Source organism: Aythya ferina, assembly GCF_964211825.1.
Source record: "Aythya ferina genome assembly, chromosome: 5".
Taxonomy (NCBI): domain Eukaryota; kingdom Metazoa; phylum Chordata; class Aves; order Anseriformes; family Anatidae; genus Aythya; species Aythya ferina.
The window spans coordinates 33248712-33267465 of record NC_140301.1 but is presented as its reverse complement, the minus strand read 5'-3'; the positions used below and the strand labels follow the sequence as shown (position 1 = coordinate 33267465).

At 41.5% G+C, this 18754-nt stretch overlaps 1 protein-coding gene across 9 annotated transcripts in view; it reads left to right on the top strand.

Moving 5' to 3' along the window:
- Nucleotides 1–18754, top strand: part of PHF21A (PHD finger protein 21A) — a 132549-nt gene that overhangs the window by 74933 nt on the left and 38862 nt on the right. Inside the window, exon 1 of one of the 9 annotated variants that reach the window (XM_084520818.1) lies at nt 7834–7872. The exons of the other annotated variants lie outside the window; for them this stretch is intronic. Coding sequence (XP_084376944.1) covers nt 7849–7872 — 24 coding nt within the window. The 5' untranslated portion in view covers nt 7834–7848. Of the gene's footprint in view, nt 1–7833; nt 7873–18754 lie in introns of those variants that run through there. 9 annotated transcript variants of the gene reach the window in all.

Below are 18754 nucleotides of genomic sequence, written 5' to 3'. Positions count from 1 at the left end.
GGAAGCTTTCTGGTAAGTACAGGGATTTTAGTTTCCCTGCGGTATTTATAAAGCCTTACAACCCATGTCATTTTTCCAAAGTATTAAGTTAGTGTTCAGAATTTCAGGTGTAGCAGTGTCTGCCCTTTCCCAGATGCCCTCCTGCTTTGTCGCTGGATCCCGTACATCCCATGGGCTGTATTTCTACATGTTTTCGTGTACGTGTCCAGTGAGGTAATCTGGGTGCTTGTAGGAGCTTCCAAGCCTAATCGGAGAAACCAGCGGAGCTCATGAACTGAGCCAGGGGTGTCGTTCAGGATTGTGTCCTCACCATTTGAAACCCAAGGTGATCCAGCTGTGGTTATGCTTTTCAGATTTTGTCTTAGACTCAAAGGGAGCACTTTTCATTAGAGCATCCCCAGCAGGACAGTGAGGTACCACGATGTGGGCCGGCAGCCCCATGTCACGGCCTTCCCTAGTCCGGCTTCCAGTGCTCTTCCCTTTTCCTTCATGCTTCAGTGATCACCACCTTGTGTCCCTCTTCTGCTACTACATGATCTTTTCTCGGGTTTTGTCACACTGGAATGACTCTCTTCCAGCCTAGGAACAAAGCCCAGCCCAGTTTTGGATCTGTACTAGTATTTTTCATTTGCGTGTGCTCTCACATGTCAAATCCACGTTGAAATATAATTCCTCTCACTGCTCCACAGTTAGCACCCCCAGAGAAGTATTTTATTTCTAACTGTTTTCAGGAATTTCTTGTTTGCAGGGGTGGGATTCAATAGTCTGTCTCAGCAGAAGTGCTGACCCAAAGCGGTATCATGAGGCTTTATTCCAAAAAATCACCGTGTAAGTGTCAGGTGTCAGCTGAGATCAATTTTGGTCACTGGTTAGGAATCCTATTGAAAAAAATGCCCTCAGAGGAACTGAAGCCAAATTAAGAGCAACAATGTACTGGTAGGAGGTTGGTTAACTTCAACTGATCTGGCAGAGCACATAGGGTCCATTTTCCTGCCGTGAATAACCACAGTAGGCAAAGGAGACGATGATAGTCCTTGTTCTTCTGTCCAGCAGAAATCTAGGCATGAAGGTGTCCTCTCCGTGCAGGTTTGGAGCCACCTTTGTCCTGCTTCAGGTCACAATAAAAGCAGAAGTGCACCCAGTTGCCCTAATGCAGAAGGAAGTGGCATTGACTGAGAGCATCATCCTTAATTCTGGCTACTATTAAATAAAGACCTCCGAGGATTTGTGTATGTAAAGAACTGACATGCGTTCTTAGTTGAAAGTTAGAATTATAAAAGCGTAGCTGAGATCATGGGCTAGAAGCTGTAACAGGAAAATTGAGAAACAAGAACTGGCTAATCCTGCTGCAGAACTGGATGCTCGTTTCATTACTTGTGGGGAATAATGTAACAAAAGTTAAAATACAATAAAAATGCTGCCCTAGACTGTCAAATGTCTAATGTTATAATCCTGAAGAAAGCTGGTTTTCACAGGCACAGAGCCCCATCTGCTTTTATTGATTTTAGTGCCTTTAAAATAGTCTTTTTTTTTTTTTTTTTTTTTTTTTTTCCTTAGGACCTGACTCTTGCATTTGGGGGATCTACACTTGCTTTTCAATTTATTTTTTTGGAATTAATCTCTCCTTTTCAGTTTTCCCATATGCGAAGTTAAAGAATAATGAACACTTTACTCCCTACGAACATTACAAGGTTATTGTGAAGATTAATTATGCTTGTAAACATTATATAAAGCCTGCATGTTGCCAGCAGTATTACTGTGTTTTATTAGGTATTTCCATAGTTCATCCTATAGGTAAATATTCAGTGATGAGTAGTTAGCAGCTGATAGTTTGAAAAAGAAGAAAAAATATTGCTAATTTTAATTCCATCTTCTTTTTTTAAATGCACCTACTAAAAATTATTGCAAATCAATGTCATGCCCTGTTTCAATTTGAATAATTCAAATTTTAATAAAGATAATGTTAAAAAATACAAGGTTGTTTCTGACATTTTAAAGAAACTCAAATGAACAACCTCATGGAAATCACTTGGTGCACTGCTGGAATTAGTGCGTATGTGTTAAATTGAATTACGGCTGTAGTAGTCCCCTTCTGCAGGTAAAAAGCATATTTCTTCATTTATGCTTATTCAGTTAATTTAGGTTTATAATTACTTCATAAAGAGCTGAAAAACAGTAGAGAAACTGTTTTCTATCTTAATCTGTAAGTAAAAAGCAACTGAAGAAGGATGAGATCTACTAATTCTAAAATATTGAAGGACATGTTCACTAAAAACAGTTCAGATCTGTCTTATCAGAGGGCCCTGCTCTGTTTAATGTCTGTTTTAAATGCAAATCATGCTTCGACACCCTTCCATTTGCCCCTCAGATATACAGCACATTAAATATACTTGTTCTCTTCAAAACACATAAATAGTGTCCTGGTACAATATTTATGTTGACGCAAATTATTATTAAGGGAGTAAAATAATAAAATCTATTAAAATGAAATAATATTTTTCTAACATATTATTCTATATATGAAACATTTGAATGAATGTTTAGGTGTATTTTACTTTAAAATTATATTGATCGGAGCTACTTGCTGGTTCACAAAAACAGGTAAAAAATTTAGAGACTGTTTTTATTACATTGTTTTATAGATTCAGTGCCAATGAGAACAGCTTCTTGCTAAAAAGTTAAATACAAATTCACAAAAAGATTAAATCCCAGCTGTTTAAATGAAGATTTTCCTGTTGGCTGACGGAAGTAATGACTAATTTCAGGGATTTTAAACAAAGCTCACTAACTTCCCCGTGAGCCCTGATAGATAAAACGTGCCCTTAGATTTTAATGCATTTAACTCTCTTGCTAACGTAGGGGTGCCTGTAGATCTTTGTGTTAGGAGTCACGGGGTGCATCAGCAATGTGTCGAGCCTTTCTCTTTGTGCCCACACGCCCTGTTTTGTTTATAATGTCACTAGTGGATGTTCGCTTCTTTATCTGAATACCTGGAGAGAGAGGTATGTTAGAAGCAAAGGTCAACAGCATCATGCTTTTGCTGCAGCATTGTAGGTAGCAGTTTCCTGTTACTATTCAGCTGGTTGTTAGATTACCTCCTTTCCTTCCCCGCACCACGTGTGTGTTTTATTCAAGGCACAGTTGAATCAGCAGGGCTGGAGAAAAGAGTAGCCTCCAGAAAGGTTAAATTCATCAGTAATGTAATACTGTATAATAGGAGCATGCAACCACAGCCTTGCTGTCAGCATCCAGATGTGTGTCTCCGTATTTGAATTAAACTGGGCTGGTAGTTGATGTTTTGTTGTTTGATTTTCAAGAGGATGCTTATACAGCGAGTGATGTCTTTAGTGAATGAATCTGTCGTTTCAATGCGTTTGACAGTTTTTTGTATTTTTTTTTTATGGATGGACTTTAATGAAGGACTTGTGGGGGCTCGATGTGAATTAGAATTTTGCATTTTAGTCACAACATGGTTTTGTCACACCTGTTTGTGTATGATACCCTAATTAGCATTCAGTTGATTTCATTTTGATGTAACTTGATTTGAAGCTGAAGTCCTGAGCTCATCAGAAAGAGCTTCTAGTGGTAAATGAGAATGCTGACACTACAAATGCTTTACAACGCTGTAGAAAACATGAAAAGTAGCTTTTCTCTTTATAAACAAGAAGTTAAAGCAAAGGCCAGCTGTTTAAAAATGAGAAATTGCAGACCCCTTGACAGTACAACGTGTGTCTCATAGTCTTCACACCATGGAAATGTGTTAATTTTTAATCATGAAGGACGTAGTTGCTACCTTGTGTAGAACTTTGAAAACTATTACTTCAAAAAAATATAAGGTGTTGGTGTATCCCAGGTGAAACTTCAGAAACTGTCACAATACCCATCGCTAGATTTTCAAAACATCTTTATGTCCCTCTAGGACTGGACTTGGAAGTAGGAGATCCTGGCCTCTGCATTCTTCTAAAAATCTAGTTTTGAATTACTGGGTACTCTGCCCGTTCTTCAGGAGCTTTAACTGAGATCTTCTTACACGAGTGTTCGCTGCAGCTGCAGGTGATACGCGTTAGCTCTGCTGATGTCGTGAAAAGCCCCGTTACTTGGCGGTGACTTGCACCGAGCTCTGGTGCTGCAATTTGTCATCTCTGCAAGAAGCTGGCTTGGATGCCTGCGGGCTACTCGAGAAGAAGGAAGGGAAAGCGTTATGTTGCCCTGCCATCATGCATTCGGTTACTGGTCACAGTACTGCCATACTGGCTGCCTGAAGTTGCAGAGAGCATCTACATGCGTACACAAACGTTATCATCATTATTTGGGGAACTGCAGTCACCTCTGGTGCAACTAAATGGGTGGTGCAGGCTGTGCTCTGTCTAACAGCAGCTAGGACCAGAGGGCACTGATCGTTTGAGCTGGTGGCAGCCCTGGGTTTACCATATAGCTGAACCCTTGTGGTTACAGTTTTGTGCAGTATTGGAGCATGTTTCAGAATTCAAGCCCTGCAATAATTGTATTATAATTTTTTTAAAAGGCAGCACGTGGAGTTTTTCTAATCTACATATGCACTTGGTAGTTCAGTGGTTGATTTAGCTTGACAAACTAGCTCTAGAAGAGCTTCAAAAAAGATAGATGTATGTGATGTACTTTTGAGAAGCTTTATACAGAATGAGAATTGTTCTGACCCACCCAGGTTCAGTCAGCCACCCCTTACAGACAGGCCTCATGATTTTACTGCTGGCTTCTCCTTAGTGCTGCCACTTGTGCTTTGGGTTCCTACACTTGGAAAGAATGTTTTCAGAGGGGGGAAGCAACTGTTCGTGGCGTGTGTTACATGAGTGCTCCGTGTCTCTGTTACAGCTAAAATGCAAATGAGAAAGCCTGACGGACACATCTGATAGTGTTTATTTGCTGGAAACTTTTTTGTTTGTTTGTTTGTTTTGTACCATTTTTTCTTTTCCTTAAGAAATGGGGAAAAAGATTTGAAGAAGCAGGACATAGTTACACACAAATAACAAGCTCGATTTTGAGGCAACTGAGAGCAGAAAATGTATTTAAGGAAAAAGGCTGTGAGACTTACTTGAACAGCTTTAAACAGTGCAATGCTGCACATACTTCAGCGTGGTCATCTCCTGCCTGTAGTTCATAGAAAGCAGGCTTTGCAGACCAGGATTTCTGAGTTGGGATGTAAGAGAAGAACCCAGTTCTCCTTGGTACACTCTGTACACATTTCTTTCATTACTTTATATGCAGTGTTTCAAGAGGAAAGTAAAATAAACATGCCAGAAATATTTGATACAGAAGTTAATAAATGAATCCAAACAAGACCGAGGAGTAATATTGACTTAATCAGTTCTTCTAACGAAGCAGCTAGAACCTGAAGGTAACGTGCAGCATTTACAGAGGCTCAGGACCCAGTCCTGCTAAACCAAAAGCTGGCAGAAGCCCCTGCACAGCAGCTGGGTGTCAGCATGTCCCCAGGGCATCGTGCCGAGCTTTGCCTGCTCTCAGGGAGAAGATGCAGCAGTGGCTGAATGATGCCAGAAGGTGGAATTTGGCGGTTTGTGCGCGATGGAGTGGGAGAGAGGGGGGTCCCGATGAGGCAGCCTGTATGGGAGTGCTTTGTATGTAGGGTATCTGCTGGTTTCAACTGGAAAGTTGAAATAAACAGATGCTGGTGCAGGGACCAGACTTCTCTCACGGGAACTGCCTCCTCTTCCACGCTCCCTCTTGCTTTCTCACTCGTCTCCGTGAATCTTGGCTTCTTTTCTACATTGTGGCTGAGAAGGGGAGATGCAAAGTGTCTCTGGCCCAACTTCACATATAACTGGCCGCTTAGGAAGCTCTTGGGAAAAGGAGATGAACTTCTGTATTATCTCAAGCTGAAAAGGGAAATGAATGTCATCTGTCACTTTTTGGGCAAGTATTCCAACCACAAGGACATGTGCACTCAAGCACTGCTGCAGTAATGTGGGTAGATGCCTAAATCTGCAAAACAAATGGGATTTCAGGCATTCTTTCTGTTACAGCCTTTCTGTGGCAGAATTTGTCTTTCCCCTTAGTCTTGGAGGTGTAAATGTCTTTTATGTTATCTTTCCCTAAGCTCTGCGTAAGGTATGGAGGTGACCCGATACGGTCACTTGGGTCTGTGTGCATGCAGCCAGGACGATGCATTTGGTGCAGCTGGGCTGCACCAGCCAGTACAAAAAAAGTAATAATTAAAAAACTAAGAACAAAAAATTGGGTTGGTAAACTGCCACTGCTTTTCTGCTTCTCAGAAGTGTAGAAAGTAAGGGCTGAAAAGCTCTTTTGTACAATATCATTACTGTACTACTGAGCGTGAATTGAGGAAAGTGGATTTACAAGAAGTAACTTCCTTTTTCAAATTAAATGCTTTCTTTTATTTAACAGTTGTGGGCAGTGTATTGCTCCTGTTTTATTTCCTTTAAAATTACTAGCTTCCAGGAAGATTCCAGGTAAAGTTAATATTAATGAATAATTTTAAAAGAAAAATTTAATTATTAATAACACTTCAGAAAGTCAGTAATGCACTGGAACAAAAACAGCAGTTTCCTGAAACAAGATGGGGTAAGGTTCTTCAATCAGTGATTTCTAACAGTATCCAGGAAAACGATTTAGCAGAGCATTATGCTCAACATCTGGCTCTCTCATTTTTAAAACACAGATTCTCTGTGCTTTCTTAAAAAAAAGCTTCTGTTTGGAGCAGAGACATGTCCTTGACTGAAGATGAGACAAAAATTGTTACATTTCTATTTGATTCCACGTGTTCTGATACATTTTTTAATTACTACCATCTTATTTTTAGTTACGTTCATCCTTGCACTTTCCTTATTTAAGCTTCCTTTTCACGTGATTCTAATTTTATCTAGATGTTTTTGTAGCATATTCCTCTTCAAGTGTTCAAACCCAAATTGAAGAAAAAAAAAGTTTAATAATCTTTTCAATCTTTGTGCATTCACCAGTTTCAGTTTAGCTCAGCTCTTCCAACTGTTAAAGGCTTATTTTTGCTTATTAATGTAAACAGCCAGAAGACCTAGTTAAAATTAAAGTCTTAGCATATTAAACAATTGTACAGACAGGTGTTTGTTTTTTTCTTTTTTCTTCTGAAATGTGCAAAAATCTCAGGATAGAGGAAAGGAGGATTTTTCCAAGTCTGTGGATGCATTTAACTGGTCTTTTATAAAGTTTGGGGGCAGCGTATTCAATCTCAGAACTATGAAGTTTAGAAAAATCAATTTCTTATTCTCTACGGTGCTGAAATTTCTGCTGATCCAGCAGCCCCCTGGGCTTCTGCTCCCCAAGAGCTGCTGGGACAGCGCAGGGCGGCTTGTCTCAGCCTCCACACTGTGCGTGCAACATACGGTGTGTGGGACATAATCAAAATACATGAGAAGTGACTGAAATTTCCAACACCTGTCTTCTGTTGTATCTCCTTATAATTTCAATTATGGTATTTATTTTTTTTCAATGATGCTTTTTGGAAGAAAATATTCCCATGAATTAAATCAGACATTTTTGAAAGAAAACTGGGGGGGTGAAAAAAAAAAAAAAAAACAGATTTTGCTGTTGGCTACCGTAACAAATATGCTACTTTCAGTCCTAATGCAAGGAGATTACATGAAGGTTTGAAACAAGGACCTTTCATTAGCTCTCAGCACAGCTCTCTCTTGACTGAGTTAATGGGATAGTGGGAGAAGTAACAAAAGCAATTTGTCGGTATTTTTGCCAAAAACACAGCTATTTTTAAAGGAACACTTGAATGTGCATTGGATTTCCTGGAATCACATCCTGTTTTGAGGAGAGGCACCTGACTAGCATCAAATATATGGATTTGACATGTTGTCTAAAGGGCTGGAATGGGTAAGTCTTTTTTCTGCTGTATTAGAACCGTGTTTCTTGTCTGATTTTGCAGAAATACCTTTGTGTGATCTATGTTAATGTATTTATCAAGCAAAAGGAATACTTTGTCACCCTTACGGGTTGAGTGGTTTGTGACCAGATTCAGCAATAAACCATTAGAAGTGAGCACAAACGTGAACAGCAGGGAGCGTTTCTTGCCGTATAGTTCACTGCACCTTCCTTAAGGCCATGTATTTTGTCGAACACCCTTTTTCTTAACTTCTGCTTAGCAGGGATGTGTGTCAGGGAGATTGATTGACTCAGGCTGTGAAACACTGAAGGCGGCGATGCTTGGGAGGCCTGCAGTACCTGCCGGACAGCTAATCCGGGTACACAGCTCGCAACGGTGCCCAGTGGTAAAGGAGCTGCTGGTTTGGCACGTGAAAATCTTTTTGTGCACATGTTTTTCTAGACAGATTGTTTTTAGGAGCGTGTGTAAATTAATATTTGTTTCCAAGCATCTAGGAGTTTGTATGTAGTGCAGAGCTAAGAGTCATGCTAGCTTACACAGATTTTATTATGAAGAGTGTGTGAGGGACTGATTAATTTACAGCCATGTTGTTGCATCATTGCAGTGATTCGGGGCCACATTCCTGTTGCTTTTCCTGTTTTTTTTTTTTTTGTTTTTTTTTTTCCTGTTCGCTGGGCCTGCCTCAGGGTGGCGGCTCCGCCAGGGGGCGGCCGCTCCCGCCCGGCCCGGCCACCACAGCGCCCCGCGGGACCGCCAGGCCCGGCCCGGCCTACGGGAGGCGCCAGGCAGGGCCCGTGGCCTGTAGTTTCAGCTCATTTTAAAATGCGCAAAACTTTGTGCAAGCCATTTGTTCGGTTGTTTAATACAAACCAACGTATTTATGTGCATTAATTTACTTCTTCATGTTGAGGCTGCTTGTTGGGGATATCAGGGCGCCTGCTACCAAAACGACTTCCATGTTCTGTTGAAGTAATTTTTGGTCTGATCATACAAACACACTTGATGAGGGCAAATTCCTCCAGAGGCAGGGAACAGCTGGTGCTTTGAACAGCGTGAGCTTATCTGTACTGCTTGTTTTACACTGACAGTTAGCATTCAGCTTTCTTGAGGTCTGTTCTGACCCTAATTAATCAAAAATGAACACAGAAACATCTACAGAAACATCTTGTTGAGAATGTAGGTGTTTGCTGTGCGCATATACATAGTATCACAGAGGAGGTTTGGGAACAAAAACACAAACCACAGAACAATAAGCAGGAGAATTTGGTGCTGTAGTTGGGTTTTGAATAAAACAGAGGAGTGAAAATATTCAGCTGTCTTACAAAGGTACTTATTCACTCAGTGTTGCTAAGACTTCACATAACTGGAAACATGAGCATCAATTTGGTATCTCTGAAACATGTCAAGTCCAAAAGAGGGATACATTTTACAGATGCAGCCACTTAAATATTTGGACACGGAAAGGCTTACTTTTAACTGGTTTTGGTTCTATAAATTTTAATATCTTTGCTTTCTCTCTTTTTGTAAACAGCCAGTTAGAAGCAGGGAAGTTGTCTGTTTTTCATCAACTTCATCCTATTCTGTTCAGCAAACTTTGATGTATTTTGTATTTTTTTTACTTGATGTGAATTTTGCAGAGGTCTTATTTACTTTATTGTTTGTGCATCTCTAAGACTGATAATACTGGCTCACTTCTAAAGGTATTATTTACCAGCTGTTAAAAAACATGCTTCTTTAGTTTCCTGTGCAGTCAATTTTCTGTATTACAGTACAGTTGTAAAGTCAAGAAGACAAAAATGCTGTAAGCATGGTGATCCTTGTAGGACTTTTCTTTTAGTATTATAGTCTTTAACAATAATCGAGAGATGACCTGCTTCTTGAAAGTTTTTTCCCCTAAAAGTGTCAGTGATGGCTTAGATTCAATATGTTATATGAGTAACATTAGAAATTTTAGCACAGGTTCCCAATAGTGCCCTTTCAGAAAGTTAAGTTCAACAAAACCCAGTGCTTGGTCTTCTCTGATGATGTATTCAAAACAGTATTCAAGTTGTAAGTATTTAGCTGGATCATTTGGCAGAGCTGTTTCAGGGGGATTACCTAGACACTTTATGGGGTAACCCCTTTGTTCCTCCACTGTGTTCATAACCCAACAAGAGAGATGCATAAACATCCAGGGAGATATGTTATGAATCATCGCAACATGACAAAGTTTGTAAGAAGTGGTAATATCTTTGATTCAGAGAAATGACATCCATTCAGGAACACAAGCCTTTTACAGTTGCAAAATGGAAACAGCAACTTCCAAGCGAAAAGCAGGCTGAAAATAGTCGCTCTGAGTTGTAATCGAAAACTGTCAGTCAGAGAGGAAAAGGTGGGTGGTGTTTGTGAAGCAGAGTGAATGTCAGTGAGGGTAGAGGTGCTGCTTTGTATCGCCTGTGTTAGCATCAGATACGCATATGTAAGTGATCGCTATTGTCAGCAACCATGTGGAAGGTGAGCGTGGTTGCTGTTTTTAATGATGGACAAATCAGGTTATAATATTAAACAGCAGTATATGCATCCAGGTAACAGGGCAGTAAAGAGGGGTCTATAGGACTGGGAAGGGTGAGACATTCTGCCTAGGGTGTCAGCTAGGGGTTTCTAATTTCAACTGTGTAAAAAGTAGTCCAGCGCCTGTCTGGGATTTGTGAAGACAGGGCACATACCAAGCATTACTTATTCAGCCATCCGTCTGTCTGTTTCTCTTGACTGTACATGGAGGCAAATGATTTATTTTTAAATTGCAGTATCAGAAGAGTTGAATACCAGCCTAGGTAGGTGACTTTTGTGAAAATAACTGTGCTGTGATATGTACCTTGCTACAGCTAAGGTGCCGAAGCAAGTACATTCCTTGCAACTTCTAAAAACAAACAAACAAAACCAGCAACAACAACGTTGTTCTGTGCATTTAGCCTTGATGGTATTCGGAGCATTATTCAGAGAGGATAAAATAATGTGTGTTTTGATACCTTAACACCTTCTTAGTTTCAGATACTTGGGTGTCACTGAATTTGATAGTTGAAATGAGCACCAGTTTTCACCAGGCAGCTGTAGCACCACGTTAATAAAGACCTTTGTTGCTGAATTTCCTTAAAACTTTTGTGTTTGTTGATATTTTATTTTATTTTTTTTGGTTAAGAACAAATTCCTTGTAGGGGTCAGTTATCAGTTATGCTGTCACAGCTGCATGTAGCTGAAAGACCCCATGGAATAGCAGATGCTGTGCAATTTGCAAGCACAACTTTCTTCAATGCCATACCATTGTGGAGTGGATGTTTGTGCTTTGAAAGGTCTGGGGTACGTGGTTGGCAGTAGGGTCTGTGAGAGCAGTCCACGGGCCTGGATCTCTCTCCCAGTCTTGCATACTTACACCAAATTATGGCTCTAGTAATTTCTAGTAACCTCGTGACATCAAGCCCCTCCTTCACTGCCATGCTGCCCCCCATGCAACTGACAGTTCAGCTCCTCCTGGCCATTTCTTCCAGTTCATTCTGTTCTTCCCATTAAACTGCTGCAGTTCTGGTAGGCATTAGCACATGGCAAGTTTTCTTTTCCATGGTGCTCTCCCTTCTCTTCCACTTTATAGGACAAGCACAGGTAGCAGTTACAGGATGCGACTGTGCAGCTGTAGCTGTATAGCCCAAGTTTAAAGCAAATCATGCCCAGCTGTGTCCTTATCCACCCTTCCCCATGCTAATTAGTTACTTCCAGTTAATTCCCACTAGCTGAGCAGAGCTGCCAGCTATTTTAATTTTTATTACAGATGTGCAGTTTCGGCCCTCAGATCTTCAGTCCTCAGCATTGAGCCGCTCTAATGCTTCTCTTCCAATTTCTGCAGGATCTCTGGGCACACGTCAGTCCCTGGTGTGCTCTCTCTGAGGTGCTGATAAAATCGTTGCATTATTTCCTCGGCTCCATGCTGCTGTGCTGAGTGAGGAGAGGCGTGCAGCAGGCTGCTTTTGTTCTGCCAGCAGCCTCGGCCCCGTCCTGGCCATCGATGCCACGTGCCCTCTGTTGGGTGAGAGCCCTCCAGCTGCGGGCTCTGGTGTTGGTGGTGGAGAGGGACCATGAAAGGAAAGGATTGGAGAGACAGGAGGAGTGCTGGGGGGCTGAAGACTGACACATGGTGTGTCTCAGTCTTATTTTCCCCCCATCCTCAGCACGTCCTCCAAGCCTGTGGTTCCAGTGCTCCTGCCCATCCCCAGGTCCTGGCTATTATGCTAAATATGGGGAGAGGCTGATACTCCAAAGGGAGGCCTGGCATCTGGGTGCGAGAAGTGTCTGTTCTCCCCCCAAAACACTGGGTGTTCCTGGGTGAAGAGCCCGTAGTTCCAGGGCAGGCTGACCAGCCCCGTGTGAATAGTACTGCGTAGCGGTGCTGAAAAGGGCAACCATTTATGAAGAGCGAGTGTCTGCAGTTTTTAATAAAGCTTTTAAAAATATCTGCACAGACCCAGATTTTAAAGCTCCCTGTTCCAATTTTAAATGTTACAGTCCCTCTAATTTTGGATTATTTTGACTAGGCACAGCTGTTAAGCCTTTCTGTCCTCTTCTGCCTCTCCTCTCCCCAAAGAACATAAGCCTCTAAAAGTCCACGGTGATCTGTCTTACTGTGAGCCTTGCTGGCTATCACATATTTAATGAAGGCTATTAACTACCTTGTGATTAGGTTGAAAGAAAGAAAGTAACTTGAAAGAGGACAGTGACTAATACCTAGCTTGCATCGGGAGATTAAAATACACACATTTTCAAAATAGCATGCCTTAAAATACACATTTAAGAAATTCTTTAGCTTGATTTGTTATGGGAACCTCAGCTGTGTATGTCACAGCTGAAAAGCTTACAAATAGCTTTTGCGGGTTATTTCTCCAGGAAGCATTTTACTCATCTTGCCTAAACGAGCTTGCCTGCTGCAGTCACTGGCCTTCCCAGAACAGTGAGTCAGTGCGTGTTGGTGGCGTTGCTGCCTTTGGGAAATCGGCTAAGCCCACCCTTCTAGCCACTGACCAGTTAAGTTACCAAGCACACACACTGCGTGCTTTTGCAGTTTTGCTATCATTATTAAAACATTTCCCTATTGCTAATTCTGCTTCTTCAGTTAGAATACTGGGTATTTTCTACAAGCGAGTGGCAGAATGTGGTAGAAGACCAGAGCAGGGGTAAACAGCAGAAACCCAAGCTGTAGCATAAAACGTAACTCGTGGAGTTCAACAAGCCGTGCTAAACAGTGGGATGACAAATTTGCCAGTTCCTAATGAGTTAAGTAAATTAATAAAATCATGTTATTTTTGGGACCTGTTTTTCGCTTTTGATGTCTGATGGTAATTTTCCAGCAGTCTAGTTTTAATGAAAACATTTACTCATGTAAATTAGGGTTTCGGTTTGTTTGTGTTGACATTATTATTTATTTTCATAAAGAAATATCCCTCCTTTCTTCGTCTACTTTCAGAAATCTTTTGGAATGCGCTGAGGAAATGTCATCCTTCCTTGACATTCGTGTTTTGTTTGGGTTTTTTCTTTCCTTTTAGTTTCTATGAAGTAATGTAAACTCTAGCTTAATTTGATCTGGCATCCCTGCAGTCGAACATTTGTAAGTATCTTGTATTGTGGCCCATCTGGGTTGTCATAGAAACCGGAGACCTCCATCCTCCTCCTTGTTGTTGGAAATGGCATGCAAACAGGGCATCAAAGTGACGTTTTCCGCGTACGAGCGAGAGCCCTGTGAAGAGTCGAGCAGAAAGGTTTCTAACTGGTTTTATTCCCTCATGGCCTGCTGGAGCAGTTGTTAGAGTACACCCTGTTTTCTCTTGAATATCTGGCAACAGGGTAATAGAAAAAACGTGAGCGTCATGAAAAAGGCAAGCTTGCGTGGTTAATCTTGTCCCCAGCTTTTTCTTCTCTCTCTTTTTCTTGATGTATTTGTCTTGGATCGGGCTGCTAACTCGCAAGGAGGTGCGGAGCACGTTACTGCAAATCATCTGCGCTGCGAGTGGCTGAAAGACCCAATTATGTAGCACATGCATGGGGCTTAACGTTTCTCTCCTCTCATCCTCCGGCCTCTTTAAAGAAAGAACGGTCAAATAATTCCGGCAAACGCGCCAGAAGTTTTCACGTGCAGAGCAGCAGCCATGCCGAGCAAGCATTCAACACGGAGTGAATGGGATGGATTTGAGAGAGGGATCGGCGAAGGCGTGCGCCGCTCCCCTTCCCCCCGGCGCGCTCCAGCTGTGTGCTCAGCAGTTCTGCGGCCGTGCTGGTGAGCGGCAGCATCTCCTCCCCGGGACAAAGAGCCTGCGAAATCGCCGCTGAATACTAACCAGCGCGGCCAATTGGGAACGATTGTGAATTTCCAAAAAGGGCTTGAGAAATTGTTTTCTAAATAGCGACTTGCTCGTCAGCTGAGAGACGGGCTCAGTCAGCACAAAGAGGGCACGGGAACAGTTTGGTTTTGTGTGTGGGAGAAAAAATCTTTGTACAGGCTGTTCATGCTGAGCATGCTGTTGCTGGCCTAAAAGCAGCTGCCTCTATAGCCTCCGCGGCCTGTGCAGCTTCTCGAGCTATGTGGGTCACTGGGCAGGCTTCTGCTCTGCTTCAAACTGATTGGGGAAATCAGTTCCTGCCCCCGTGCAAAAGATGGATGCTCCGGTTCAGAGAGCTACTTGGCGGGAGAACCTGCACTGAAAGCGTTAAAGGCTCGGAGCAAAAACTCCGGTTTCGTCATCGCTCTGGTAAACTGGAAGAAGAAGACGAGGAATGTGGAGGCAGAACGCTACAATCCTGCAGTATTCATCCAGCTCATAATGAATGTGCTCGAAATGCAGAGCAGGAAAAGGCCACTGAGTGATTGTTGTCATTTACGTAGGACCCGTGCGTGCTAAATATTTCAAAAGATTTTTGCAGACCGGGTTTTTGCCCTGCAGAGTGCACAAGCTAATTGTGCAACCAACAAAACAACAAAATAAAACAGGGAAAACAATGAAGAGTGTCCGCAGGGTTAAATCAAGCATGTTTTCTTGGTCAGTTTTTGCATACGTGTATATGACATGTGGACGTATTTGATACCTTGCAAAAAATCTCAGATAAAGTGTACCCGGCACTCCTTGTGTCATCTTAGCCGCCTCTCAGGGCATAGTCCTAGCTTAGCACTGAGGAGGGACCTTAAAACAGGTTCATGTGACCGAAAGCACACCCTTTTTTCCAAGTCAGCCTGATAAAGTGTACTGCTTTCTCTTGCACGCCTTGCCTGCCAGTGAGAAAAGAGTAATTTCTGCTTGCCAGACTTTGCTGCTTTTCAGTTCAGCTTCACGTTGTGCCTGAGTGCCCTGCGTTTGTGAGCACCTGCTTCTTCTTTCTCCTTTCTGTGTTTCCTGATTATTTTGGAGCTTGTTTTTCTTCTCCATCTGAGCTTCCTAGCAATCAATGGCAGCGTGACTGTCTTCCTGTGTAGACTGACAAATGTGTTTTGGATTAAATGTGTTTTTGATACGAGCGTATATATATAAATACATATATATGGTTCGCCAAACGATTACCATGAAGATCCTGCTCCGCTCGTAATGAATTCTGCCTATACAGCGCCAAGTCAAATATTTCTGTTTGCGCATTTCAATCTTTTCTTCTTGCGTTTCTGCACCAGCTATCTGACACTGACATTTTTATTACCGCTGGTTAATATTTTTCTCAGAGTTTGGTTTTGGTGCTTCTCGCTTTAAAGGTAAGTTAGATCACCAGTTACTTCGTGCCCTTGCTTGTATTTACTGATACGTGTGTGGGTGTGTAAAATAGATCTTTTAAAAGCCTCTTTCCTCTCCTCACATCCTGCCCCAGCTCGAGATGAAATACAACAGAGGATAGTTTTATCAAAACAAGCAAATAAATATGCTTTATTTTCTTGAACGTGTGCCCTGTGGTGGTTTTTAGAAAACAGAAAGGAACGCTGAGGCTCTTTTCCCCCAGAGCACCTCTACATCTCAGCACAGGTTTGCTTTATTCAGAAGCGATAGGAGGGACAATGAGAGCCCAGCTGCTTCTTCCCTCTCATGGTCCCCTACCTCAGCGCCCACCTCACCTGCTCCCCAGTGGTGAAGCTCCCTCATATTAGAAATGTTACCTAAGGAGGAGGGTTACACGAGAGCTGATCTGTATTTAATTTAAGAGGAGTACATATCATGTGCAGGAAACTTTAATGAGGCTCTGGTTCCCAAGCCAGTGCTGCTTTAGGGTAGTTCTCTGGGTGAATAGCGGGGCTTGAGACCCCATTACGAGTGAAGTTGCCAGAGCCGAGGGCACAAAGCAAGATGGCTTGCTCCAGCAGCCCGTGCTTTAGTTGCTAGGTTTCTGTAATCTTTCAGCCTTTCTCAACAGCGCAACATGTGTTTCTTTCAAAAAAAAAAAAAAAAAGAAAGAAAAAGATAAAGAAAAAATCCATCAGTGCGAAACCATGGGGAGGAAAACTACTATTTTGTGATTTGCAGCTCTTAGAGACCAGTGTGAGAGGTGTCTTTCAAGACACGCGCGAGAGGGGCTGGCTGATGCTGTTTTTAGAAGTCCTTGCGCTCTGAGCTAATGCTTGCAAACATATTCACAGCTGAATTGTCATGCAAGAAATGCTGAGTTAGGCCCAATGAAGTCGTATTTCCGAGTCTGATACCTCTGTGTGCAGGTTTAGCTGGTCAGACTGGTTAGTAGCACAAAATGTGTTCATCCAGCAATATGTTGCCAGTTCTCTGCGATACCACGCATATGGTCTCAAAAAAAAAACCCACCAACAACCCTTGCTCTTCGTCGTGTGCAAATATACAGTCATTTTTGTTTAATTCTTGCCATCATCATTAAAAAAACTTAATTTGCCTTTTAAATATAATATGGCCCTGCAGAGGCAAAGAAGAAATCTTGGTTTCTCCCTAAATACACACTTATTATATATTTAGTATTTCATAAGGAGGAATTATAAGAGAGCCTATTTTCTATTTCTTACCTCTCTTTGACAGAAAACTCTCTGGAGAATTTTATAGAAATTCATCAAAGGCTTCTTTAGAGTTCATTTTAAATCTGTAGCACTCATGGGCTCTCTTTAAAGCTTGAACAAAACAACAGTTAACAAAAATACTCCTAAAAAAAAATCACCCAAAATACACAGAGCTTCAGCCACTTGGACTAAGATTCTTTTCCCAACATTTAACGTGGGTTTCTTGCATTTACATTTGTGATCTCAACAGTCCTTAAGTCTTCCAGGGTTTATTACAGAAAAAAGACACAGCAATTCCGTTCTAGGAGTCCTTCACCAGACTGCATATTTCTGTATGTACAGATAAAAGATCTGCCTCCCCACCTTGTGGCCCTCCAAACCTCTCAAGAGATCTCCTTTATTGACATAACAAAAAAGGTAAACTACTTGCGTTATTTTTGACAGGTCTCCTGTAAAAAGAGAACAACGGGCCACTGTACAGCAAAGTATTTCCTTCTGAAATATTTTCTAGGAGGTGTTGGGAAAATAACAAATATTGCTGAAAAGTTCTGGAGAGGCACGTTTCACAGCTGAAGAGTTAAACAAAAAGGTCCCATCAGCTGCAATATTGCATTTTTTAGAGGTGAACTTGGTCCACTTGTCAGAAAAGAGTATTCCAAATGCTGTTAGCCGTGATGGCCAAGGAAGCAGGAGCACTTCTGCAATGTTTGTTTTTTTTTTAAAAAACAGTTTCAGTACTCAATGCTTCCAATCCATACTCCAAAAAAATGAGAGAGCAAGTTTCAGAGACACTAAATACAGTTCAAAAACACAGAAATTCTTTATTACAGAAGTAAGAGTTGAGTGTGGTGCAAAAATAAGATTCTGCCTTCCTTAACCGTCCTGACAAATTTTAATCCCAGCTCAAACAAGATCGCATTGCATTACAGCATTGAACCGCTGCAGATACATTTTTCAAAAACAAGAGATATGGATGCTTTCGATAATTTTATTCAGTGTCCTAATTACATTGGTTTAGATTTATTAGGTTTGAGAATGAACATCATCTTTAGTAGAGAAATTACATCTGACAAAATTTGTCTTGCCTTTTAGTTGATATCAAATGCATCCCTGCAACAGCATTCATTGTTCATCCAAGAAATTAATGCGATAAAAGTACTTGTGTTTCCACTTTGAATGAGCCTGTCTTGGAGAGAAGAACTAACTGTCCTCTGACTGTTCCGCTTTCCTGAGGCAAACACAGCAGCTTGATGGTTTGGGAATTGCTGTGCTCAGTCACATCCATAGATTCTGAATTTGTGTCATATAATAGATGGGCTTAAATGACACAAGTTAAATTTCAGTAAGGACAGGTTTGGTGTCTTTAGGTTAAATTTAAGAAAATTTGCAAAATCATTAAAAACTTACTTAAATGTAGAAAGTGGGACTTACATTAAGAGCCTTTAATGATTGCTCTGAAAATCAAGTCTCCTCGGGGTACTGTAGGTAGGTTCAGCAGCAGTGCTTACCTTTCTGTTACAAGATAAAGTGCCACCTCTGCTTCCTTGGTACTGATGGGAATCTCTGGCAACGCTCACCAGAACTCTGAAATAAAATTCCTGTCCTGTTCTGAACAAGGACAGTGCTGGATTCGTATCTTGGCTTGCAGTATAAACAGATTTTGTTTCAGACACTTCACAGTTACCAAGGCATAGAAAACAGCAGATCATTTCAAAATAGCTGAAGGTGGGAAACTGACCGTAGGAAAGAAGTAAGTTATATTTATTTATGGAGATACATGCAGATGCCAGTATCACCATATGTTAAACACCAGGAGAGGGAAGGGAAAGGATACTGGAGCTAATAGCAAAATGAACATCACCGTC